This window comes from Paroedura picta, chromosome 5, assembly GCF_049243985.1.
Source record: "Paroedura picta isolate Pp20150507F chromosome 5, Ppicta_v3.0, whole genome shotgun sequence".
In the NCBI taxonomy this organism is placed as follows: domain Eukaryota; kingdom Metazoa; phylum Chordata; class Lepidosauria; order Squamata; family Gekkonidae; genus Paroedura; species Paroedura picta.
This window is the reverse complement of record NC_135373.1, coordinates 120,193,267-120,220,904: the sequence shown is the minus strand read 5'-3', so window position 1 is coordinate 120,220,904 and position 27,638 is coordinate 120,193,267. Positions and strand designations below refer to the sequence as shown.

The 27,638-nt window shown below is 45.2% G+C and overlaps 1 protein-coding gene across 1 annotated transcript in view; it reads left to right on the top strand.

Annotated features, from left to right (window-relative positions):
• ETNK1 (ethanolamine kinase 1) overlaps positions 1–6,331 on the top strand; it is a 40,682-nt gene extending 34,351 nt beyond the window's left edge. The window contains exon 8 of the mRNA XM_077340183.1: positions 410–6,331. Coding sequence (XP_077196298.1) covers positions 410–482 — 73 coding nt within the window. The 3' untranslated portion in view covers positions 483–6,331. The remainder of the gene's footprint in view (positions 1–409) is intronic.
• The last annotated feature ends 21,307 nt before the right edge of the window (positions 6,332–27,638 follow it).

Genomic DNA, 27,638 nt, shown 5'->3' with positions numbered 1-27,638 from the left:
GGATAGCTGCTGTTGAACAGTAGCAAGTAGCCTGGCCTGGGTGAGTCTTCCAAGTCACATGATAGGGAGTCTTCTGATGGGCTTGGCCCTGATGAAGCCTTCCTGCCCCCTTCTCTTGCCCTTTCCTGGCAGAGATCAAGACTTGAGGGTTACTGGTGCTCCTTTTATCAACATGGTGGGGTTAAAAAAAAACCTTGGGAGGAGGGTAAGATTTTCTAATTTTTTGTGAACCAGATGCACAGGCTTGTAGAAAGAGCTGTCTTGTCTGTTTAAATTAAGTTGCCACTAGATGGCAGAAAAAGCTAGACATTTATGGTTAATGGTAAGAAGTTGATACAGGGAAGAGGACTAAGTTTGTCATCATTTCATATAAAGGTCATAAATGTAAATGTTTTATTTCTCCAAACAGGTACGCAATTGTACGCTTAAATCAGTACTTCAAAATGAAGAACGAAGTCATGACGTTAAAACTTCCAGAGTAACAACTAAGAACTTCTGTATATCGGAATAAGATTCCTTCTGTCTTTTGTCTGAGTACAGATAATGGAAAAAGCTAAACATTTGTTAGTTTTGTAATGTTACTATGGTGGTTATTGCTTTTCATTGATGCCTCTAAACAATCTTTTAATGTTAAACCTAAAATGAAGATCTTACTGCTGTTGTAGAAGGAATAGAGACATTAGGTTTATAAAACATAGGGAGAGCAAATTTAATCCTTTCTCGTAATTTTTAACGTGATATGTGAATTATTTATTATGAATTTAACATTCCATTGCTGCTGTTCATCAGTTGTTTTCAAGAAGACGGGGTACACTATGAAACTGTGATGGAAGACTTTGACATCTTACATCATAGTGGCATTAACTTATGAGAAATGTGGTCAGTATGAGTAGTTTTTAAACTGCAAACCAGTTGGGCTTGAAGTGCAAGTCACTAACGCCAGCTGATGAGAGCCGCAAGGCTGGAACAGAGCTATTTTCAACTATACCTCTCCAAGCTCTACCTAAGTACTGTGAAAAAAAAATTCAGAATCTCTCTTACTTAACATACAAATCAAAATGTTGCAAAGACTTGCAGGCTTAGGGGAAAACACCCTCCCCCCCCCATGCTGAGTTCTTGCACATGTTTTTAGAGCTGTAGGAAACTTTTAACTTCAAATATAAGCTTTAAGTGACCATTATTCCCCAGTGTCATTTTGTTCCGTACCTTGAAAGATTGTTCAAAAATCATCGCAAGCTTTGGCATATAGCCCAGGGAATAGGCACGTTTGTAAAATACAGTGAGAGACTCTAACAGGACAGTCAGTTGAGCAATCTTGTAGTGGTTGGGAGCAAAGCTATGTGAGAGGCTTATGTGTTTTTTTTTTTTTGGGGGGGGGGTTTCCTAGTCTTTCATGCCTTTGCTTTTTCGGTCTGCAGTCCTTCACGACTTTTGTAAATTCTGTCCATATTTTCTTTGCCAGAAAGGTAGCAAACTCACATGCTTATCGTTAACCCAAAGCCTCTAAAAGATCATTCTCGAAAGAGATGGTGTTTGAAGAGTGCGGGTACGAATATAAACACTGTTTTCTTTTTTCCTCCTCCTCCCCCCCCTCCAAGCTGTTGTACCAAGAATGGTATGAATTTTAAAAATGTGAAACAGATGTTTACTTAGTGCGTGCATGTGTGTGTTTGTGGGTAAAGGCTTTAAATTGGGGTAGGAGGTAGTCACTGCGTGGAGTTGAATAACACAACTCCTAATCTGAAACTCTTCGCTTTGGTCACTCAAGTGCCCAGATGTACAAAGTCTGTGTTCATGTGCAGTATGTGTAAACCCAGATATACCTTAAGTAGAGATACTATGGGGAGCCTGGAGCACAGACTCAGCAAGGATATTTATTCAGAATTATTTTATAGCACTCTGTAAAAAATAAACACCTAAAAAAAAAAGCCTGGCTTGTTTAACCAATGCATAAAGAGATCAACAGGGGTGGAAAAAGTTCACCCCAACGATCACTGAATGATCTTTGACTTCTTTACAGAGGCAATCTCAGATTTAAACACTAGTTTTGAGGTGTATTTTATAGTCTTTGTTTCTAAAGTCGCAAACTCCAAACAGCCAGCTCGAGGTTAGTTCCAGCAGGCGATGGGACTGATTGCCAGACATTATGCTGCAGTCTTCAAACATGATTTTAATACTAAGATTTGTGAATTTTTAAGCACTTATTGTTTCTTAAAATTGGGCTGCTTCTTGATGTTCAGCCTCGAACTGGCTAAGTTAAAGAAACAGAAGTAACCTCAGGTCCCTCAAAGATGTTGCCAGAGCTCTAGAAGATATCAAAACTGAATAAGTTTGCTCCTGGGAAAATGGAATTCATTTATCAAGATCTGACTTTGCCACCATGCCTTTTAGTGTATATTTTAATACCGTCTTCTAGAATGATTAATTTGTCGAGAGATTTGGATGTCACAAACCTGGACTGTGAAAAACCTTAACTTTCAGGCACCTGACAATAATGTGGGTATCCAGTACTTGAAAGGAGGTCTCCTTATATTGCCTGAGAGCGGTATATTGCTTGCTCACCGGAAGTCTGGATCTTGTTCTACCCGATGCTAGTAGGTTTCAAAGAGTGTTGGTTAATGGCTGCCATCTTGCTACATTTTGTGAACCTGTTACTGAGATTGGGGTACCATCCTTATTTGTCCAATCCAAGGGCATCTCTCCAAAAGCGTAGCGGTTGGTTTCAAAGAACAGTTCATCCCTTTAGAGTTTCACTAGAGGGAGAGAAGGAGAGCTTTGTCTGGTCTGAGTTCAGACCGAGTTTAATCTGAACCTTGAAAGAGCAGCAGAAATGTGCAGGCAACGGAGACCTTCTGCAGATAAGTGGCTACTCTGCCTGATCCTCCTAATGTCTGCCTGTTAGCTTTGGATTACTAAATTCACCAGGCTCCCGTTTTACTTGCTTGCACCATCCACACAACTCCTGCTGTTTGAAATCTGTAGCCCGCTCAGTTTATAAATCAGGAATGAATTTAATCTTATTTTCAAAACAGTGGTCATTCCCCCCTCCCACTCCTTCCAAGCTCTTAAAGTGGCCTTCTGTCAGAAAACCAGAACTTTAGGAAACTGGAGCTTTAGAATTTTTCGCTTTGACTTGCCAACAAATGACTGTTGCCTTTACTTAAAAGCTGCAGACTCTGAATGCCATTGTCAGTGACACGATAACAGATGCGCTGAAATTGTGAAGAGGTTATTAACAACGGCATTCATCCCTGTGTAACATCAGCCTACGCACCGTAGTGGCCTAGTTGCTTCTGTAAAGCAAAACTGCGCAAATCTTGTCCCATCATGCTTTGGCAATCAGACCAGGTTAATCCATGCCTGATTGATCAAGAAGATATCAAAGCATCTTAGGTAACTCTAATGGATTTTTTTTTTGGGGGGGGGGGTATTGTTTTGAACTCTGGCCTGGGATTCTCCATCTAGATTTCTCAGAAGGCTTAACTAAACTTGATTCATGGTTACCAGGTCTGACTGTACATACAATAGTGTAAATAGCCATTTGTAAATTAGTGTGAATTGTACGGTATCTTGCATTTATCAACATGTATTTCATTGTACTCTCCTTTTTTGTAGCCGTTTTTGATGTAAAGAAAATAGTCCTTTTATGTGCTGACCTCTTTTGTCGAATCGAACATGTTCAAGGGGAGCTGCTTTGGGGGGGAACAATAGGATACAGTACCTGGGAAGTACCCGTTAGCTTTCATAACACGCTTTCTCCATTGTGCCTGTAGTGTCTGCGTTCCTGTTAGCACATCTACTTCAGAGGAAGTAACCATTTTGAAAATGAGTGAGTTAATGCGATAATCGGCTTTAAGTGACAGGTTGGCTAATTAGAGGGGAAAGTGTCCCCCCCCCCGTCCCCATCCCCCCCATTTGAGAGGCCAGCTTAATTTCTAAAAACGTTGTTATTTGTCAGTGCATGGATAGGTGGCTTTTACTGAAGAAAAGGTTTGTGCAGGTTCCTTTCATGATAGGATAGGCTCCTGTGAAGTAAGAGACAGGAGCGACATTAAAAAGCTTAAAAAAAATAAAATAAAACAGGCATGCTTCGTATGACGTAAACCGACAAGTCGTTCTGGCCTGTACTTGCAGTGAAACTATGGTCAAGCAAATGAGAGGAAATGTTGCCACGCTAAGTTTCTGTAATCCTGCTGAATACTAAAAATCCATAATTAAAACAAAGAACAAAACTAGCAGCCACCGTGTCACATTGACTTTCAGGGGAAGAAACATCAGTTTCCATAGGGATCTGCCAATGTTAGGCGTGGAGTTGCCTTCAGAGTTGGCTTCCGTCTTTCCCCTTTCTGTTAGAATGATCAGTTTCTGAACAGATCCCATTTTTAAAATACAGAATCTCTATCCTAGTTGTATTCCTAGTTGATCCAGTATGCTTTGTTTTGTTTTTTAAGCTTGTATTGCACTCCACTGCAGCTGTCTCAGTTGGATTTGCAAATGCATTTAACTGCAGAACTTGCATAAGAAGGCTCTGAGGCGTTTTGATCACACGTAACCAGATAGAGCACGACCAGGTAAATGTCAGTGGCATGCCAAACGGCTGGAATAGAAGAAAGATAAATGTGAGAATTGCTTGCACATACCGTTGATAGGACAAATTGTGCTTAGAGGGTTCCCCCCCCCCCCTGGCAAATCACATAATCCATCCAAGCATAAGTTACAACTTACCAAAGTAGTCTTTACCTACCCTAAGCTGTCAAGAAGTGATGTCATTGTCTGATTTCAGTGACATCCCTGATGGTGATTTCACAAAAGACAGTTCAACACAACACCAGGGGGTCTTATTTTCAAAATCTTTCAGTTCAGCCCAATCCAATACAGTGTCACTCCAGTCCGAACCAGCGAGCTCTCCAGGCAATTACATATCTTCACATTCATACTGGCTATTGGAAAGTTGCTAGTTGTTCTTTGAGTTTCTCATAAGATTGGAGTCACTAATATATGATGGTGCATGGGTAAGATTTGCATAGAGTAAGGACTGAAACACTGTAGGTTGGAGGATTGGTATATTAATCTGCCATCTCTGTTAGAGAGCCATTAAATAGTTGTCTGTAGTTGGCCTCAGAGTTCCAAGTCCTTGGATGATCTTGGGCAAACCACTCTTGGTCTCTGCCTGAAAATTGGAAATTAATGGATGAAATTGATTAAAAATGAAATTTGCAACCTAATTTGCAAGCTGTACCTGAAGTTAGATAAGAAAGCACTTAAAATCAGTTGTAGAGCACTATGTGAGAATTGCTGTAGGGCTTTATAAATGAGATATTGGGGGCCAGTCCTTACTTGCTTTTAGAAAAATGTGGAGAAATGCTGAAGAGAAGACAAAATTCAATCTAGCACAATATCTAAACTGAGAAAAATGTAGGGGACCAGTCCCTTTTAGAGTGCAGTCCACAAACCTATGCTACTGCCCAGAGTTCAGTTTTTACAGGGTGCACCAAAAGAAGCTTCACTCTATAAGGTTCTTCTGCCCCATGGGAGAGTTGTTGCCCAGTGTACAGTAGTCCTATGACACTCCTTCCCCCAGCCGTAAAGAATGAAGCAAAATTACTCCTCCCAGGAGAACAGCATGGAGTTCACCCCCTTCTCCTTGGCTAGATTTCTGGCCCACTTAGCTCTTAGTTCAGTTGATTCCCAGTGTGATAAGATATACCTATTCTGGAGTTAATAGTGACTGCTGGGGGAAGGGGGAGACAAAATCAGTATCCAGCTGAGTTTTCTTCTGACAGATTGCTGGGTCCAACCTAGCATTTCCAGCCCCCTGGCATACTTTTTGCGGGCAGCTGCCCGTTACAAAGGTAGACCATAATTGTGTGAGGCTGCTTTGTACTTGCAAATAGTCCCATCACGGAGTGTCCTGATATCTCAGGTGATTAACGCTTAGTATTTAAGGGTTTTCTTGAAACCTGGTGTCCATCTTTCTCTTAACAACAACTCACTTAGCAGTACTTCCTGTGACTTCTGTCCCATTAAACCTTCAAGGCCTATGTCTGTCGAGTCCAATCTTGTCCTGTGAATAAAATGGGTTTGCCTGTCTAAGGAAAGGGGAGGAAAGTATAGCCCCTTCCGTATGTTACAAATGGCATTAAACTGTGCATTCTGTTCATTGGCTTGTACTGGAGTGAAATGTATTTCTTTTGAAGCTAAGCATTGTTGAAGCTATGTAGCAAGGCCCTTTTACCATTGATTTCAATGAAGGAATGTATCTTGCAAAGAGATTTATATTATGTAAATAATTCAAAATTGGTTGTAACAATAAAGCTGGTTTCTAACTGCAGCATTGGCTGTATTCGGGTTTTGCTTTTTGAGCCCATAAAACAATGTTTCTGAAATTCCCAGGTTTCTGACTGTGGGTACCACCCAATAAATAAAATTTTGTTTCGTTAACCTCATTACATTTTAAAAAAATAACATGGTAAAACATTTCCATTTGAGTGTTTGTGCTTTGAGGAAGTGAAATTCTGTAAGGAACTGGGGGGAAAGTCTTCCCAAAATATGCATGTTTTTTACCCTTCATAATTCCCCCTATGCTAAAAACATGCGAGATCTTGGGTTGGAGCCTGGGAAGGAAAGAGACAGTGGAGGGGAAGGAGCCCAGCAGGAATTCCTCACTGTCCCCCTGGATCATTCCACTGCTCCTAGGGGAGCATACCACCCAATTTGGGAACCACTAATCTAGTCCAACCGCCATGTTCAATGCAGGATCAGCACAGAGCATCCCTGATGGGGGCTCATCCAGCCTCTGCTTGAAGACTACCAGTAAGGGGGAGCTCACCACCTCACCAGGCAGCTAATTCCACTGCTGAACAACTATTCTTGTAAAGAAAACTCTTTCCTAATACCCAGCCGGTGCCTTTATACCCATAATTTAAACCTGTTACTGCAAGTCCTATCCTCTGCTGCCAACATTAATAGCTACGTGCCTTACCGACTACCATCTCTAGATGGGCCAGTTCTCCTGGGGAAAAATCTTTTCTGATTTCTCTATCAGTCCATTTCTACCCAGCAGTAGGTCTTTCACCCCTTTTATCTTGTGTTTGTTCCACATATATCTAAAGAAGTATCAGCACTTATTGAGTCTTAAAAATAATAATATTTAATTTTTGAAGAGATAATACAATTGAAATGTAGGAGGAATAAAAAAGCATCATACAATGATTTATACTCAAAAATTATTATCCAGGGGTAGTCAAACTACGGCCCTCCCGAAGAGCTCATGGGAATTGTAGTCCATGGACATCGGGAGGGCCGCAGTTTGACTACCCCTGTGCTACACAATGCATTAAGCAGAGATGTTCTTCCCAAAGTCCTCCTCATAGTCTTTTACAATGATCCTTACTTCAATTCTCTTTACTTCTAAACATCCCATCTATTTTATCACTATTATTTTTCATCATTACTTCATATTACCCATCACATATTAACTATGACCACTAATACATCAAAATCCATTTGATATCTCGCAATAAGAAGGAGATCAGGCATGAAAGATGCTGTTCAGATTCCAATCCTTTATACATTTATATCCAAATTTTATTCTTAGTCTAATTCAACAAAATTCTCCACTTAACTATATTTTCATGTCAGTTAAGTGGTGGAAGGGCCGAGGGGGCCAAGCCAGCTTGGTGTAGTGGTTAAAAACCGCAGCTTCTAATCTGGTGAGCTGGGCTTGATGCCCAACTCCTTTCCATGCAGCCAGCTTGGTGATCATGGGCTAGTCACAGGCCTGATAGAGCTGTTCTCGCAGAGCAGTTTCTTTCAGAGCTCTCAGCCCCACCTACCTCACAGGGTGTTTGTGGTGGGGAGAGGTTGTAAACCACTTTGATACTCCTTCAGGTAGTGGATATAAAACCCAACTCTTCTTGGCCTGTGCTTAGGGCATTCAGACCCAGTGCCTCCCTCCATTTTTGAACATTTCCTTTTTCTTCCCTAGCTCATCATGGAGTCTCCTGTTTATCCTCACTGTCTTCATGGATACCCAACTGGGTTTCTGTCTTGTGGGAACAGCGATGGCCGCTCACAGGTGGTTTCTGAGCTTTGTGGAGGTGGCAGGGGAAGATATTGTATCTGGCGGACAGATGTGAAACGTGTCTGATCACATTGTGCTGTTTGAATGAGTGAAAAGTTGCCTTATGAATGGGTCCAAACTGTCCGCCAACAGCCAAAGTGATGGACCAAAAAAAATGCGGTGCCTGGCAAACAGTGGCAGGTGTGCAAGCATTCCTAGTCAAACGTTTTGAACAGGCTTTCTCAACCAGGGTTTCGTCAAAGCCTGGGGTTTCTTGATGACCCTGGAAGAGTTTCCTGATGGGTGGGAGTTCATTAATTTTATATATATATATATATTTAGATTTGTTAAACATTGCTTGGGTGATATGACCATATATGGTCATGTTGACCTGCCCCCCCCCCCAATATAGCCAATGATGGGCCTGGAGGAGCTGGGAGGGGCGGGGCCCCAGGTGGGCGTGTCCACTGCTCTGCTTCCCAAGTGTATTCTGCACGGATGCGCCACTACTGCGGCTTCTCGAAGCCTGAAGAATGTTCCAGGGGTTTCTCAAGGGCAAAAAAAGTTGGGCAAGGCTGCTTTAGAAGCATCCAATTCACTTTCCTAAGGTAAACCCCAGTAGCCGCTCCCAGGTGTCAGTCGAACGGCGGCTGTGCTCGTACCACCTGCTCCTTCCAGTTGCTTTTGGGACGGCAGGCCCCTATACCAAGTTATCCAGGAAAAAGGTATCCTTCCCCCCCCTCCCCTTTTCTTTTATCTCTCGATGAGTTGCAGCCAAGATCCGTAATTGCTTCACTCTTAATGTTGCGTAACTGTTAGCAAGACTCACGCCAAGCATTAATGAATTTTACCAGAACTTCATTTTTTAATGAGCATCATTAATCGTTAGTCAGGCATGTTCCAGCCCACACTTAGTGAAAGTGAAGGATCGCCAACTGTGTTGTGCTATAAAAACAGCATATTTCCCCCCAGATTTTTACGATAAAACATAACGATTTAGAAAAGAAACATCGATGTCAGGAGGAAAACGATGCAAGAGAGTATTTGACCTTTCCTGTTTAAGGTGGGATGGCCCGATTGTACGTCCCTTTGCAGAAATCCCCCTTTCGGACTCAAGTTCAAGATCGTACTTGGACCTCACTACTACCGCTACATGTAAACTGCTGTTTGCAGCTCACAGGCAAGAACAAGGTTGTGGGACCCAAAAGTATAAAAATATATATTAAACAATTTATTAATCAGAGCTCTGGGTAAGGCACAGAAGACCACTCGATGAACAACATTTACAGGTAAGTGCAATCCTGTATTCCCTATAGGCCACACACACAAATCAGTAAAACATGTAGATCATACATCAGTCTTTCTCAACTTTTCTTACCATTGAGAAACCCCTGAAACATTCTTCAGGCTTTGGGAAACCCCAGAAGCGGTGCGATCCTGCAGAATATGGTTGGGAAGCAGAGCTGTGGACACGCCCACCCGAGGCCCCTCCCCTTCCTACCTCCTCCAGGCCCATCATTGGCCATTGGGAGGGGATGTTGACATAACCATATATGGTCCTATCACCCAATAAATGTTTAACAAATTTAAAATATATATAAAATGTTAATTAACTCCCAAGCATTTGGGAAACCCAGGGCTGTCCAGAAACCACAGGATTTCACAAAACCCTGGTTGAGGAAGCCTGCCGTAAGTGCAAAAAACTTGGACCTCATGCGTTTTGATCTATAAGATCTTCATTAGAGGTCGATACAATAATACAGTTCTAAATACCATATTAATATACAAATTATTTTTTCAACCAAGGGGGAAAAAATCTTACATAGAATGCCTTTACATATCCTGGGTCTGCTGTTTGCTATTATTGGTTGCTATACATCAGGAGCATTTTTCAACAGGCTTCCATCTGGAATTTCTCCTGGGCAGAAGTAGATCAAACCGTCTCTCTCTCTCTCTTTCTCTCTTTCTTTCTGTGCAAGATCAGAAGGTAGCTGGGTTTTTCGTTTCCCCTTCTGTTGCTTGGCCATTCACACACTGCAGCAGAATTGTTGTGGATCACACGGGGAATCTTGTGTTAACTTGGAAGACTTGCCCATTATGTCACAGAGAATATTAACTTTCCTTGGGTGTGTTATGTGCAGTCCCTTCCAATTGATGGTGGTCTCCCGAGCATCCTATGGTTAAGAGCCTTACTTAAGCTCGAAGTATTTGAACGGTCGTCACTTGGAGAAGGGCAGGGAGTGGTTCCTGTTGGCAGCAGAGGAGAGGACCCACATTAATGGGTTTTAAACTTCACATAGAATGATATCAGCTAGATATCAGGAAAAAAATTGTCACAGCCTTAAGAAGTTCAGCAGTGGAAGGGGCTGCCTAAGAAGGTGGGGACTACCCCTCACTGGTGGTCTTCAAGCAGTGGCTGGACAGATCCTTCTCCGATATGCTTTCGACTGATCCTGCATTAAAAAGGGGGTTGGACTAGAGGGCCTGCATGACCTCTTCCAACTCTAGGATTCTAAGTCTGGGTTTGTGTTCTTGAAAAGCCTTCTCATTTTTCAGGGCCGGGACATTATCCTGACAGTTTTTTTCTTCTTCTGCAAGTGAATTTCCAAGGCCTCGGATGTAGATTTCTCTTGCCAAGAGCAGCACAGCATAGCTTGCAAATCTGAGGTGCATCTGTGTGTGCGAGGGTGGGGGGGGGGATGCTTTCTCGTCCATGTGGCGATGTCCCTGCTGCCTTGGCTTGGGTCTACAGGCACTATTTCCCCTGAGCACCCACCTTTCACTGGCCTGCTTGTTCCAAATCGCTCCCCTGTTCAAAACGACAACTGGGAAGCCACCGCGTTCTGTATCTCATTGTGTTCTTATTCCGCCGCAAGCCTTGGTCCTAGGGCGGAAAAAAGAATCGGTCTTCTCTGCAGTTGGCGTAGACTTTCATTTTTCCCTCGCAGTGCCCTGAAATGTTCCATCCTCACGAAGAAAGAGAGCACTGTCGTTCATGCAGTCTTGACCACGTGTAGGTGGATGGATGGAGGGAGTGGCTGCCTGCCAGGGCCAGCTGTGCAGCGATGAATTCGGAAGGCAGCTTGGGTCTGGTGCTGAATGAACAATGGGATTCTTCGGCTGTCCGTCTGCGGAGATAATGAGGCATGCTGCTTGCAAAAGGGGAGGGGGGAGGCCAGGGGAAGTTTGAGAGTCGTTTGAGACGAACCCCGAGAGAATAGTGGCAAAAGAGTACAGAGACCCAGCCGATGTTACGGTCTGGGACCTGCGTGATGACATCCCTTCTGGGGTATATGGTGATGGGGTAGCTCTAGGAAGTGACTGAAATCGTCTATGGGTTGATTAAGTATTCCCTAGAAATGACGTCATTCTGCTGGTGATGGTGCCCTACCACCATATTTCCGTCTGTCTCACAACCCTAGGGATAGGTGTCATCCTCTCGGCCCAGTAGTTGGCCCCCAGAATAACTGGTTGGCCAGTGTGTGATGCAGGATGCTGAACTATCTATATCAAGGATAGTCAAATTCTGGCAGGGGCTCATGGGAATTGTAGTCCATGAACATCTGGAGGACCACAGGTTGACTACCCCTGATCTAAATCACTGGTCTGATCCGGTAGGTCTTTTCCTATGTTCTTAGGAAGCTGAACTAGATGGACTCCTGGTCTGATCCAGCAGGGCTCTTCTCATGCTCTGAGGATGCTGAACTAGATGGACACTAGTCTGATCCAGCAGGGCTCTTCTGATGTTCTTGGGATGCTGGACTAGATGGACCACTGGTCTGATCCAGCAGGGGTCTTCTGATGTTCTTAGGATGATGGGGAAAGTGGACTTCTGGTATGATCTAGCATCGCTTCTTATGTTCTTAGGATGCTTGGGCTAGATGGACTATTGGTCTGATCTAGCAGTGCTCTTCTTCTGTTCTTAGCATGTTGGACTAGATGGACCACTGCTTCGATCCTGCAGGGCTTTTCTTGTGTTACTAGGATGCTTGACTAGATGGACCATGCTCTGATTCAACAGGGCTCTGATTATGTTTTTAGGATGCTGGACTAGATGGACCACTGCTTCAATCCTGAAGGGTTCTTTTGATGTTCTTAGGATGCTGGCCTAGATGGACCTCTGGTCTGATCTAACAGCCACTTGTTATGTTCTTAGGATGCTTGGGGTAGATGTACCCTGATCTCATCCAATAAGGTTCTTCTTATGTTCTCTAGAGAAGGCCTTGACCTCTATGCACTATTGTTGGCTCTCCAGAGGAAGTCGTTGTCTACTGTGTGAACCTAGATGCTGGACTAGATGGGTCTGATCCAGCAAGATTATTCTAATGTTCTTAGAATGCTGACTAGATGGACCACTAGTCTGATCCAGCAGGGCTCTTTTTGTGTTCCTAGGATGCTGGACTAGCTAGACCGCTGGTATGATCCAGCTGGGCTCTTGTTAAGGTCTTATCTTCTGCATAGTGCAGGGGGTTGGACTAGATGACCCAAGAGGTACCTTCCAACTCTATTAATCTATGATTCTGTGATTCTATGATTCTCTGTATGCACATTTAGATTGTAAACTCCTCTTGGCAGGAGTCTGTTTTGACCATTTCTTTTCTCTTTGTTTTGGGTACTCTCCAAGGCACCACGTACATTGATGATGTCCTCTTAATAATGTTAGCATGAACCTTATAGGCTGGGAATGCAAGATTGTCCTTGGCAACTTAATTTGAAACACTGAAAGGTTGCCATGACTGGCTGCTTTTATCACCCAGATCTTCTTATTAGGGATAATTACTTCATTCCCTGAGTGAGCAGAAACACACAGCAGTTTTAATTCTTCCCTGATTTAATTAGGTGGCCTCCCATCACAATTGTATACCATTGGAATACTTTGATGAAAGAGACTGAGATCCACATTGTGTTGTATTTGGTTACCTCTTTTTTTTGTTTTGGCTTAGAGTAATGAAATGTCACTGGAGATCAGAGAAGGTGGGAGTGGGCGGGCAAACAATAGGCATCCTGTAGATTTTTGCAAGACAGTTGTATCTCCCTGAGAATTGGAAGGTTTCCAAATTTCACATCATTCATGCCAGCCTTCAGGTGGGACCTGGGCAATCCTGAGAATTAAAATTCATCTACATATGACAGAGACCAGTTCCCTCGGAGAAAAGGGATGCCTTGGAGGGTTGAGACTATGGCATTGTACCCCATTGAGGTCCCGACCCCCCCCCAGGATCCATCCCCAAATCTCCAGGATTTTCCCAATTAAGTATGCTAGCCTCCACGTAGGACCTGAGGATCCCCCACCATTGCATCTCATCTGCAGACTACAGAGATCTAGTAGACGGACCACTGGTGTAACTCATCAGGGCTCCCCTGATGTTCTTTAGATGCTGGACTAGATGGACCCCTGTTCTGACCCAGCAGGGCTCTTCTTATGTTCTCAGGATGCTGGGCTAGATGGACCCCTGGTCTGATCCAGCAGGGCTCTTATGTTCTTAGGATGCTGGACTGGATAGGCTGCTAATCTGATCCAACAGGGTTCTTCTTGTGTTTTTAGGAAGCTGGACTAGATGGACCACTGGTCTGATTAGGGCTTTACTTGTGTTCTTAGGATGCTGGGCTAGATAGACACCTGGTTTGTTCCTGAAGGGCTTTTCTTCTGTTCTTAGGAACCTGAATTAGATGAACCACTTGTCTGATCCAGCAGTACGCTTCTTATATTCTCTCTCAGCCTCACCCATGTCACAGGGTGTCTGTTGTCGGGAGAGGCAGGGAAGGCGATTGTAAGCCGCTTGGAGACTCCTTTAGGTAGAGAAAAGCAGCATATAAGAACCAACTCTTCTTTTTCTTCTGCACCTGGAAGAAACAGCTGTTTTGGAAGATGGATTCCGTGGCATTAGACATTGAAGTCCCTAGGTTCCACCCTCCTCTTCCTCCTCGCTTGCCCCCAGAACAGTCAGAACAACCTAAGTCAACTGGATTGTTAGGACTCTCTCTCTTTCTTTGCAAATTTAGTTCTCTTCCTAATAATGCTATTTGATTCTTTTAAGCAGATTGGTGCTATACATCTCTTTGCATATTCAAACTCTGCCCGAAAGGGTTAAACCCAAAGGTTTTCTGAACGTCTTTCCCCCTAGACCAGAAGTGCAGGCGCAGCAACAATATTTTACCTATGTACCAAAAGAAAAGAGGGGGGGGGGACAAGGAAACGACAGCAGGGTGCATAAACATGCCAATCAATGTGCAGTAAGTATAGAAATGTCATTAAGCCAAGGATGTAAAAATAGGATTCCTCAATCTAGGAGGAAGAAATATCAGACAGGTGCAGGAAAAGAAAGAGGAGATTACAGATCTCAGCCTCCAATTATGACTGTCGAGGAACAAGAATATGAAAAATAGGGACAGGAGAGAACGGCAGACGACAGCCTCGCATTCTGTGTTCGATTACTTGCAAAGAAGTCAGAATCTTCAGGCCTGCAAACTGCCTTTTGTAATAACAGGAATACTTGGGCTCAGATTTTGGTGGTGAGACGTGCCGTCAATTGGCAGCTAACTCAGAATCATAGAATCATCATAGAGTTGGAAGGAACCATCCAGGCCCTCTAGTCCAACCCCCTGCTCAACGCAGGATCAGCTTAAAGCATCCAGAATAAGTCCAGCTGCTGCTTGAAAACTGTCAGTGAGGGGGAGCTCCCCACCTCCTTAGGCAGTCAATTGTGCTGCTGAACTACTCTGCAGGAGGGGGGGGGGAAATTCACAGTCGTTCTCCACATAGCTTAAACCCATTACTGCGGGTCCTCTCCTCTGCTGCCAACAGGAAACTTTCCCTGCCCTCCTCCAAGTGACAACCTTTGAAATACTTCAAGAGAGCCATCAAGTCCCCTCACAACTTCCTCTTCTCCAGGCTGAACATTCCCAAGTCTCTCAGCCTTTCCTCACAGGGCTTGGTCTTCAGACTTCTGGTGACCTCTCATGGGGGTTTCAGGTCAAGAGATGTTCAGGGGTGGTTTGCTGTTGCCTGGCTCTGTTGAACGATTCTGTGCTCCCATGTTGGTCTCCCATTCAAGTACTAATTAGGGCTGACCCCTTGCTGGGACTTTTGGATTGGACTTGGTCCTGAGTCCCTCCAGAGAAATACAGCTGCAGGATAACAGAGATTCAGTACAAGACAGTTGTCATGTAGCCCATCTCCTGGGGCCCATACTTTGGTTTTCCAGTGGATGGTAGCCACCGTCCCCTCTCTGCCCCTCCCCCTTGGTTTCCAATTTCTTTGGCTTCTTTGTACCGTTATCCGTATCTGCTTGGCTGTTTTGTCTGAAGGACAAATGATTGTACCACCTAATTGGCACCATGGTGTCAACTCTCTGCTCTAGCTTTACTTTGCAGATAAAGATCTGTGTTCTGTGGGAAAGTGTTTTGGCATGCAAAATGTGTGAATGGGAGGGAAGGGGGATCCTCTATATTAGCGATCCCCAACCTGTGGGCTGCGGACCACATGTGGTCCTTCGACTAATTGGAGGTGGGCCCCGAAGGACGCCTTCTCCCCCCCCCGGCCCTTTACTTCATCCCCCCCCCCGGCCCTTTACAACACACTTTGGGTGTCATTGTCTCCCATCACTCCCAGATGGGACTATCTCATTGCAGAGAAACAAGCTCAGGGTTCCCATTGATTTGTCATTGTCATGAGTTAAAATTTCCATGAAAATAAAATGTTCCTTATGTTCATTGTTGTGGTGTGTCTGTATCTTATTTTGAAGGGATGTTTAAGCATTACCATAGCGATCAGAGAGCGTTAGGGCAGTGGTTGAGAGTAGAGGAGTAAACTACCCCCCCCCCACCGGGCCTCAGTAAAAGGCGTTGAGTGGTCCCCGGTGAGTGGTCCCCGGCATTGAGTCGTCCCCGGTGATAAAAAGGTTTGGGGACCACTGTTCTATATGAATCCTAGGTTTCTCTTAGCAACTTGTTCTTAACAATGCCTAGCTATCATGAACTGTCCTCTTGTGCTGTCTCTGGACTTCGATAAACATCTTCTGGACTTTTTGCAAAGAAATGTCTCAGCTCATTTTGTGCCCCTTGGAAGTGTATCCCAGGTTCATGACAGTAGTTTTCTGTGTGTTCCTCAGGATAATTTTAGGTCCAGGAAATGGTAGAGCTGGAATACTTAGGTTCTGCCTCCTTGCACAACATGTGGTCCCAATCCAAATCAGTCCCTCCCTCCAATCCCCTAGGAATAAGTTCTGGACAATCAGCTCCTACAGCAAAACTGGTCAACACGACCCATGACGAACATATGTAGGTGAAATACAAGGACTATGGAAAGTATGAATTGGCCCCCAGAGATTAAATTTTCAAGAGATCCTGGAGGAACGGCAATGGTAGTGACTCACTTCAAGAAAGTGTTCAACATAGAGTTCAAGAGGCCTAAACGGGGACAAAACTGGCACAGGGGAAGGGAGGAGAAAAACAGGGAATGTCCTTTATGACGAGACGACACAGTTCTCAAACTGGCTGTCTTCGTGGCAATGCCAAAATCACCAATGTGTCGGAAAACATGGTGCTTCTATTTAGGTACCATGGCTCATGGCCTTTGGAAGAACTATCTTCCATGGAGCTGCCTAATCCCCTTTGAGAAAGGCCACTCAACTTGAACCCTGTAGCAGTGAGTTGAACTAAAGAAAGAATATATTCTTTTGTCTGTTTTGACTCTACATCCTAGCAATATGTCAGCAGTTACCCCCGTGTTCTATACTGAAGGAGAAAGGGAAAAGAAGAAGAAGAAGGAAGAGGAGGGGGGGAGGGGGAGGGGGAGGAGGAGGAGGAGGAGGAGGAGTTGGTTCTTATATGCTGCTTTTCTCTACCAGAAGGAGGCTCAAAGAGGCTTACAATTGCCTTTCCTTTCCTCTCCCCACAACAGACACCCTGTGAGGGAGGGAAGGCTGAGAGAGCCCTAATATTACTGAAGAAGAAGAAGAGTTGGTTCTTCTATGTCACTTTTCTCTACCCGAAGGAGCTTGAAAGCGTCTTACAAAAGCGTCTTACAGTACCGTAGCGAGCCCAAGGTCACCCAGCTGGCTGCATGTGGAGGAGCACGGAATTGAATCTGGCTTGCCAGATTAGAAGCCCGCACTCCTAACCACTACACCAAGCTGGCTTTTTGTCCCCCCGGAGACCAATCATGATCCTGGGAGTTTGGCAGCCTTAAGTGATGGTGCAAGTTGATGATGTCACTGGCCTGTGTGGCAGCCATTTTAAGCAATCTTCTCCGAAGCCCAGCACATTAAGCGCAAACCAATCTGGAATTTAAAGCATATAAGCGGGCAGCTTGGTGCTTTGACTGAGACGATGGGTTACCCTGGCGGAAGACCACTCCGGCAGGAAAAGCGTGTCGCGGTAACAGCAACCACGCGGGTTACATCGTTACTCTGCCCCGTTTCCCAAGAGTAACTGAGCAAATCGCATGCACTGGCCGGATCGTCGCGAAGCCTTCATCCGGGGGAAGCGCTTTGATTATGAAACCGGGCCTCCTTCGAGAGAATCCGGCCGTAAATTTCCTCATGATTTCCTGAAAATTATGGCAGGCGGAGGGAACCTCTCTTCGCAGAAGGGCCAACCCCGTGACTTCTCCAGTTATCCCTTACTTAAAAGCTATCCATTTAGAGCTGTCGTGTCTAGGGCCCCCGGAGCCGAATGAACCTTTTCAGCCTTTAATTAAGGGTGACAAACTCTTTGAACATCACAGCGTTCATCTGTTCGGGTGCGCCGAAGCCGAGGGTAACAAAAGAATTTAATCAAACTACAAGCCCTAATAAAGGCTCCGTTGCCTGAACTAAATGATGTTATTGTGGCAGGCACTCCTAGTTTTACATTTAAAGAAGCGGGTCAGGGTGTTCATTCATCTTGATTAGCAATGCCAACCTAATTACTTCTGGAGGAAACAGTAATTAGCCGGAGTCTCACCTCATTAATCATGACATTCTTGCAGCCGACTATTTTTATCTGATAAATGGCTCGGATTGGAACAAGGTGTATATTTGAATTGTGGTTAATTGTACACAGCTTGCCACATTCGCATTTGTTATCTTTTAACTGCTTCCTTCCTATCCGACACTTGGGAATTTTGGAGGGGAGGGGAGGGGTCACGCGTAGGGGACGTACCGGAGCATATAAAGTCGGGATCGACCTGACAGAGTGGTTCCTCAGTGGAACAGGCTTCCTCGGGGTGGGTGGTTGGATGGGTTGGGTTCTCCTTCTTTGGAAGTTTTTAAGAAGAGGCTAGAGAGCCACCTCACTGAAATGCTGATTCTGTGAACTTAACAACAGGTTGTAAGTGGGTGGGTGGAAGGGGTTGGGTGGGTGCTTGGCTCTCAGGGCCCTTTCTTGCGTGCCCGAGGAAATGCCGGTTGCCACGTTGGGACCAGAAAGCGAATTTCCTTCAGAGCAAGACTGGCCATGGATCCCAGGGGCTTTTTTGGGGGGGAGGGGTATGGAATCACTGGCAGTTTTCAAGCAAAGGTTGGATGCACACTTTTCTTGGATGCTTTGGGATGCTTAGGGCTGATCCTGCGTTGAGCAGGGGGTTGGACTAGATGGCCTGTATGGCCCCTTCCAACTCTATGATTCTAGGATTCTAGGATTCTATGAATCTGGGTCACTGGGGAGAGGCAGGTAATTGTGAATTTCCTGCATTCTGCAGGGGGTTGGTCTAGATGGCCCTGGAGGTCCCTTCCAACTCTATGATTCTATGAAGCCCCGGGGTCTAATCTGTCCCACCAAATGTTACCATATTCTCCATTTGCGGCCTAGCAGAAGAGGGGTGCGGAAGTTGTGTCCATGGTCAGAGGCCTTGGCCTCAGGTAGGTTTTCCAGGACCCCTCTAGACATGGGTGGGGGATGGGAGGCACGGTTGCCAGAGTGATGTTGGGAAACTCTTGGAGATTTGAGGATGGAGCCGCAGGAGAACAGGGACCTCAGTGGGGTTCACATGCTGTGGAGTCGTACTGCAAAAGCAGCCATTTTCTTCAGGGAAACCGAACTCTGTAATCGGGAGAGGAGGTGGTGTAGTGGCTAAGAGCAGTGGCTTCTGGTGATTCCCCACTCCTCCTCCATGTGCAGCCAGCTTGTTGACGCTGGGCTAGTCAGAGCCCTAATAGTGCTGTTCTGACTATGTCAGAGCTCTCTCAGCCTCACCCACCTCACAGGGTGTCTGTTGTGGGGACAGGAAAGGGAAGGCGACTGTAAGCCGCTTTGAGCCTCCTTTGGGTAGAGAAAAGAGGCATATAAGAACCAACCTTCTTCAGTAATCTCAGGGCTCTCTCAGCCTCGCCTCCCTCACAGGGTGTCTGTTGTGGGGAGAGGAAAGGGAAGGCGAATGGAAGCCACTTTGAGACACCTTCAGGTAGAGAATAGCGGCATATGAGAACCAACTCTTCTTCTTCTTCAGTAATATCAGGGCTCTCTCAGCCTCCCCTCCCTCACAGGGTGTCTGTTGTGGGGAAAGGGAAGGGAAGGTGATTGTAAGCCGCTTTGAGCCTCCTTTGGGTAGAGAAAAGTGGCATATAAGAACCAACTCTTCTTCTTCAGTAATCTCAGGGCTCCCTCAGCCTTTCCTCCCACTCAGGGTGTCTGTTGTGGGGAGAGGAAAGGGAAGGCAACTGTAAGCCGCTTTGAGCCTCCTTCGGGCAGAGAAAAGTGACATAGAAGAACCAACTATTCTTCGTTAATTTATAGTCTACTATGTCTAGACAAGCTGGCTTGTGGTGGGTGACATGATAAAATCCCACAATTAACCCTGGATAAAACAGAATGAAAATTAACCTTCTCCCTGGTGGCAAAGACTAACTTCTCCCCCAACCCGCTCAGTGGGTTTCCAGCATCTCATACCTCAGGGGAATAGATAGTCAGGGAGTTGGCTGTTGTTCTGGCCATTTTGGGGAGGGGCCCGAAATCTTAATTGCCCTGGTCTCAACCAAAGACCTGGAGGAAGGGTTCAGTCTTGTAGGCCCCATGGAATTGGGAAAGCTCCAGCAGGGCCCTCAGCTCTCCTCAGAGCTCATTGCCCCATTCTCTAGGTATTTCACAACCCGGAGTTGAGAACCCAACATGATGTTCTGGGCATGGGCCAATAGAAAGTACGAGTTAGATGTCTTTGCAACAGTGAATGCTGAAGATGCAAAGACAGCCGCAAGGTTCTTCTTTTAAAACTGCCTAAAATAATCAATGCACACGCACAGCGTACACTCCTTGAAAGGAAATGGACGTTGAGCGCCAGGTCAGTTCAGGTTCCTCCCCCCCCCCCAAAAAAAAAGTAACTGCATCTTCCCTACCAAACCGTGATATAAGCTTTTAAGTATTAAAGACTGATAGATTTTGAAGATGGGAGAAGGCATCTGAAATGGGGATTGCTGCATGTTTAAAGTAAAATTTGACTTGCAAAGTTTCCATTCTTCCGCTCCACTGGGAGAGATTTCAGGATGGCAGATTCTACCTTTGGGGAGAGCGTTTGTCTGCCTAGCACACACCTTGGTAGTTCCAGTCTTTATTTTTTGAACTTAATTTATATCCAGCCTTCCTCCTTGATGAGGACCCAACGCCGGTGGTGTCATTCTCATCTCCATGTTGTTCTCACAACAACCCTCCGAGGCAAGATGGGCTGAGGGTGTATGACAGGCTCAAGGTCACTGAGCTGACTTCCATAGCAGAGTCGGGATTTGATCATGGAGCGTCAAAAATGCTGGTGCAGCACTCTGACCACTACATCATACCATTCATTCATTCATTCATTCATTCATTCATTCATTCATTCATTCATTCATTCATTCATTCATTCATTCATTCATACATACATTGGATTTATATCCCACCTCTCACAACTTTTGTCGCCTCAAGGTGACTAACAATTAAAACTATAACAATTTCCCCATAACCCCATTAAACAATAAAAATACACATAAGGACCCACAAGATGGCGGAAACAAACTATCACCCAACATAATCCACTAAGTCTAGTCAGATAATCAGCATTAGTTGTTATCTATTACAAGGGATGCTCAGCTAGGGTGGGGCCCCTGATCGAACTCTGGTCAACCCCCTCCCAGCCTCAACCAAATGCCTGGCGGAAGAGCTCCGTCTTGCAGGCCCTGTGGAACTACTGAAAAATCCTTTCTCCATAAGGGATGTTGAGGAGGGGAAGGGGCTAGAGGGGAGGGCCAAGGTGTGTTTTGCCTCTCCAGTTCACCCTGTAGCATCGTCACCAGATATGGGGACAGGTTTCCCAGAGTTTTGGCAAGAAATGGTGGCTGCCTGATGCCAACATCTGTGGTCCTTCTGCTTAGATTTGCCAAGGTTGAGGTGATCTCGAAGCAGCAACTGGACAGAGAGTTCTCATGGATGCTTTGGGTCAGTCTTTCTCCAGTGTTTTTTATTGTTGAGAAATCCCTGAAACATTCTTCAGGCTTCAAGGAATCCCAGACATGGGGCTAACAAAGTATTTTTCCACCAAGAAGAACATTTGACTTGGTAAGTGGAAAGCCAAGTCTCTAACACAGCCTTTCTTGACCTTTTTTACCATTGAGAAACCCCTGAAAGAGTCTTCAAGTTTCGAGAAACCCCAGAAGTGGCGCCATCATGCAGAATACGGTTGGGAAGCAGAACTGGGGACACGCCCACCCTGGGCCCATCCATTTCTCACCCCTACAAGCCACATAATTTTGGGAGGGTGGGAAATGGGTTGACATGGACATGTATAGGCATATCATCCAATAAATGTGTAACAATTTTTTCCAAAAAATATTAAAATGAATCAACACCCACCCATTCGGGTAACCCTTCCAGGGCCATCAAAAAACTCCAGAAGACCTGCTTTAGGCTGATCCTAAATTGAGTAGGGGGTGGGCCTGTATGACCCCTTCCAACTGGATGATTCTATGATTCTAAAAGCACCCGGCACTTTGCAGGATCTCAAAGTGCTGATTGTCTACTAGGCGCCAGGCTCTAGACAGCAGAAAGCGTTACTGCTTCGCTTTCCCTGGCAGAACAGAGCACCACCATAATAGAATCTTCATCCCTTTTGAGATACCGAGGCCTTAACGCCGTCAGTTGCTGTCATTTGTTTGAAGAACATCTTAATTAGAATGTTTCTACATGGTTGCTCTTCAGTTCAAAGTCCCCAAACAATATTTCTGGAGATAGGTAATTAACACCATCTGTTATTTAATAATTTAGCAAAATCTACCTATCTATATATATTTGAAACTGTGTCTTGGGGAGTTTTGCTTTCAGTCTTTTATTGAACCAACCATTAAATATATAGGAATGCTTCTGTATGTAGGAGGACACGAACCGGTTCACGAGCCAAAATCTGGTACTGACTTAGCCCAGTTAGTTGGCTGTTCAGGCCATTTAAACCTAGCAGCTGAGCAGCAGGGATCTGCAGCTGACCTGTTATGTTTAAATGGCTGCGAGCCATTTCACCAGTTCGTTTTGCTTTGAAGTGGGTGGAAGCGAAATGGACCAGTGAAATGGCTCCTAGCCATTTCATCATAACAACTGATGGGGCAGACCCACCCTGCTGCTAGGCTTAAATGTCTGTGAGCTATTTCTGACAAATTGACGATCCAGAGAAAGAAATGGCCATTGTGATTTCCCTCTAGGAAATTCCTGTATTCTCTATGGTCTTTCCTTAGAGATTAAGGGAAATCCTTAGAGCAGCCTTTCTCAACTTTTTTACCTTTGAGAAACCCCCTGAAACATTCTTCAGGCCTTGAGAAACCCCAGAAGTGGTACAATCAGGCGGAATATGATTGGGAAGCAGAGCTGTGGACACGCCCACCTGGGGCCCCTCCCCTTCCCACCCCTCCAGGCCCATCACTGGCCATTTGGGGGGTGGGTTGACATGACCAATTATGTTCACATCAGCTGATAAATGTTTAAGAAATGTTTAAAATATTTTAAAAATTAACTCCCACCCATTCAGGAAAACCCTTCATGAAACCCTGGTTGATAAAGCTTGCCCTAAGCTATAACCTGGAAGTGACATCACATCCTTCCCAAACTCACAGTCAGAGTAGTTCAGCAGTGGAATAGGCTGCCTAAGGAGGTGGTGAGCTCCCCCTCACTGGCAGTCTTCAAGCAAAGGTTGGATACACACTTTTCTTGGATGCTTTAGGATGTTTAGGGCTGATCCTGCGTTGAGCAGGGAGTTGGACTAGATGGCCTGTATGGCCCCTTCCAACTCTATGATTCTATGAACTCCACCCTCTTCACATACTGTCCCTCAGCTCTCTTGGTATTTGTCTAGGCAGTGCTGGGAACCCAGCTTTTAAAGAAATAGTACGAAATTAAAGTTTATAACGTTCAACCAAGAGAAGAACATGAAATGTTTTTTCTTGAAGGCATTCATTCAAGCATATACAAAGGAACGGATGACATGATTTCTTTTTCTTTCCCTCAATTGTCGAACTTACTAGCAATTATTGATGTCATGCAGACCGAAAAGGGTATTTCATTGGTTCATTTTCCAGGGCACTGCCATAAACCCTTTGGGCTCCCCTTCTCACGTTTTTCAGTCTGTGGCCCTCTTCAAATGTGCCAGGACTCCCGGGGAGTGGGGTGGGGGACATAAAGCTCTTGTTGAGAATGGCTGATTTATAGAAGTACTTGCGTGGGGGGATTTTTGCTGCCACCCTCCTTTTCATTCTGCATATTATTGTTCCTCTAGCAGTGCCATCCTAAGAAGATTGTTCTGGGAATAGAAAGTGCTTTTAGGATTTCAACTTAAGGGACATAAATACAGAGAGCCACTCTAAATTTCAATTTTCAGGTGGGAACTAAAGGTTTTTGATGGGGTACACATTTTCCTACCTCCTCCAAATTCAGATTACTGTTTGTGTTATTGTTTGTTTGCTGAAAGAGATGTTAAGAAAGGGGTCCTTTGAACTTCTTTTCTGTTCAACGTTACTGTAAAAAAACATTATTGATGGTGTTCTTGAGGTTGAGTACTTTCCTTCACCTGTTGCAAGTTTGCCTTTGGCTCCGGTTTCCATCACCTTGACCATCCGCTTCTGAAGACCTCGGGTGATGTTTGCAGAGGAGAATAGCGGCTAAACTATGATAAGACGAACATTTTAATGAAAAGAGGAATGTTCCTATTTGCAAAATGAAAACAGACTATAGGTTCATAATTTGAAATATCCCAGGATCCATTATTGTTGAATCCCAGCGTCAAGAGGTGACATCAGGGGAAGGCCTTGGCCTCAATGCCCTGTTGTTGGCTCTCCAGAGGAAATGGTTGTCCAATGTGAAAGGCAGGATGCTGGACTAGATGGACCCCTGGTCTGACCCAGCAGAGCTCTTCTGATGTTCTCAGGATGCTGGACTAGATGGACCCCTGGTCTGATCCAGCAGGGCTCTTCAGATGTTCTCAGGATGCTGGACTAGATGGACAACTGGTCTGATCCAGCAGGGCTCTTCTGATGTTCTCAGGATGCTAGACTAGATGGACCCTTGGTCTGACCTTGCAGGGCTCTTCTGATGTTCTCAGGATGCTGGAGTACATGGACCCCTGGTCTGACCCAGCAGGGATCTTCTGATGTTTTCAGGATGCAGGACTAGATGGACCACTGGTCTGACCCAGCAGGGATCTTCTGATGTTCTCAGGATGCAGGGCTAGATGGACCCCTGGTCTGACCCAGCAGGGCTCTTCTGATGTTCTTAGGATGCAGGGCTAGATGGACCCCTGGTCTGACCCAGCAGGGATCTTCTGATGTTCTCAGGATGCAGGGCTAGATGGACCCCTGGTCTGACCCAGCAGGGATCTTCTGATGTTCTCAGGATGCAGGGCTAGATGGACCCCTGGTCTGACCCAGCAGGGATCTTCTGATGTTCTCAGGATGCAGGGCTAGATGGACCCCTGGTCTGACCCAGCAGGGCTCTTCTGATGTTCTTAGGATGCAGGGCTAGATGGACCACTGGTCTGACCCAGCAGGGATCTTCTGATGTTCTCAGGATGCAGGGCTAGATGGACCCCTGGTCTGATCCAGCAGGGCTCTTCTGATGTTCTCAGGATGCTGGACTAGATGGACCACTGGTCTGACCCAGCAGGGATCTTCTGATGTTCTCAGGATGCTGGACTAGATGGACCCCTGGTCTGATCCAGCAGGGCTCTTCTGTCTGTTTGTCTGTCTATCCGGTTTATAATCAATCAGTCTGTCTCCTTGCTGGGGTTAGTAACACAGGTGATCCTCCCCAATCAGGGATCACAGAACAAAGGGTGGGATGTGCTGTACAGCCAATCGGATTTAACTGTAGGGTGGTTTTAATGAAGAGTGTGAGAGAGGGCACATATTCAGAAACTCTCTCAAGAAATGACCGGGGGCAGGGTGAGGGGTGGAGGTGGTGGTGAGAATCAACCAAATGGATACGCTGCCCGAAACTTTTGCACAAACCAGTAAGCCGTGTGGCATGCACGGCTGCTGCAACCCCGATCCTTAGAGACACGAATACACAGAGGAGCCAAGATCTGTGATGGAGACCTGCCACACTGGCCAAATCATTTACCACAGTATGATAACCTTTATATGCACCCAATCACAAATTTGCCATTTGTAGGCCTTGCTGGCGTCCAGGGAATCTGCCAACACGTCTTCCTTTTTGTGGCGTTGATCCCAGCAGTTCCGTTTAACCCTCAGTGATGTTTCCCCCTCCCCGATTGTCCCCGTAATCCCTGCTTCTCTCTACCCCCTGCCAACGTTTAAAATTTAAACTTCAATGCCTTTATTTTTCAAATCCTGCCTCTCATTTGAATAATACTGGTAACATTTTGTAATTTTCCCTGGCGGTTGTGTGTTCTCGACGGTGAGTACATTCTAAAAAGCAGAACAAGCAGCTAGTTATAACCCATGCTGAGATTCGGTAATTAAACTCCATTGCTTCAGTGTTATTTTCCTGTTCTTTTTCTTCACAACCGAGTCCAATATGCTTTCAACCATAAAAACTAAGCTACTTGGCCCTTTGACTCCTTGGCTCCTTTTTATCTTCTCTCTTTCTCTCTCTCTTTTTTTAAAAAAAAAATTCAACACAAAACAAGCAAACAAAGAAAAGACACAATATTCCGCACAGCGCTATTCATATCTAAAAAGTCTATTTGGAATCTGATAAAGAAAGGGGAAGGAACGAGGGCAGCACGATTCCAGCGGCCTTCAGTTTCCTTTAAAAATCACAATAGTGTCTCCCTCCTAGGACTCCGAGTAGCCATTTTGTATTCATGTGTTTACAAAGACTCTTTGTGCCAACAATCCACGGCTCCGAAACGCTTGCAATTTCCGTAGCGACGGAGACCCTCCCCACTGTAAATATGCAATTTCCCACTCTTTTTTGCCCCTCTCCCCGTTTCACAAGTGACACACTGAGGGTCAGAAAGTTGAGTTGGACAGCACACAGCACTTTGAGCCACTGGAGTCCAGGTGGGGAAGCACCGAGACGATGAGGCCTAGGTTTGTGTTGCAAGTCGGGGGTGGATTTCTTGGATAGCGTGGGGGCAAAGTCTTAAACATCGCAGGGCAATTTTTACTGAGCAATCGTGTTTACAGGCCACGCCTAGCGGAACTGACGCCGTGGACCGGTTTACAACATGTAATAATAACAATGATTCAAAATCTAAAATAAATTAAAATAGTTAAAATAACAAAACTGTTGGTGATGTCATTGTTGTTCCTCTTCTGGAGGGGGGGGGGGGCTGGAAGGAGCTGTTGAATTTTGGGACAAAAATGACCCGGAAGACTTCTCAGGTTGACATGCGTTTCACCCATGCAGGGGTTTCTTCAAGGGACAGTCCAACTCTCTTTAATCCAGGTTAAAATCTATATAAGATGTCTATTGAAGATGTTTACAGAATGGTAAAGATCAATCTCCCTCTAGGATTTCGAGGCCTCCTGAGGTTTGTTAGCCATCGAAGGGCCAGTATAGCGCTGAGCCATGCTAATTGAGAGCCAGTTTGGTGCAGTGGTTAGGAGTGCGGATTTCTAATCTGGCATGCTGGGTTCGATTCTGCACTCCCCCACTTGCAACCAGCTGGGTAACCTTGGCCTCGGCCCGGAACTGATAAAACTGTTCTGACCGGGCAGGAATATCAAGGCTCTCTCAGCCTCACCCACCCCACAGGGTGTCTGTTGTGGAGAGAGGAAAGGGAAGGTGACTGTAAGCCGCTTTGAGACTCCTTCGGGTAGGGAAAAGCGGCATATAAGAACCAACTCTTCTTCTTCTTCTTCTTCTTCTTCTTCTTCTTCTTCTTCTTCTTCTTCTTCTTCTTCTTCTTCTTCTTCTTCTTCTAATCTGGATTGATTCCGCTTTTGAGGATTCATTTTGGAACTTATTTGTGATGTTTTATTTGTTAAAAGTGCATCAGGCTGAGAAAGTCTCCCCATCACATTTTCCACATTCCACTTTGATACGTGCTTGAATTTATCTGCGATGGATTACAGTTTGAATTGGTTAACTCAGCCTTTCTCAGCTTTTGACCATTGAGAAACCCCTGAAACATTAAAGAAATCCCTGAAGTGGCAGGATCATGCAGAATATGCTTGGGAAGCATAGC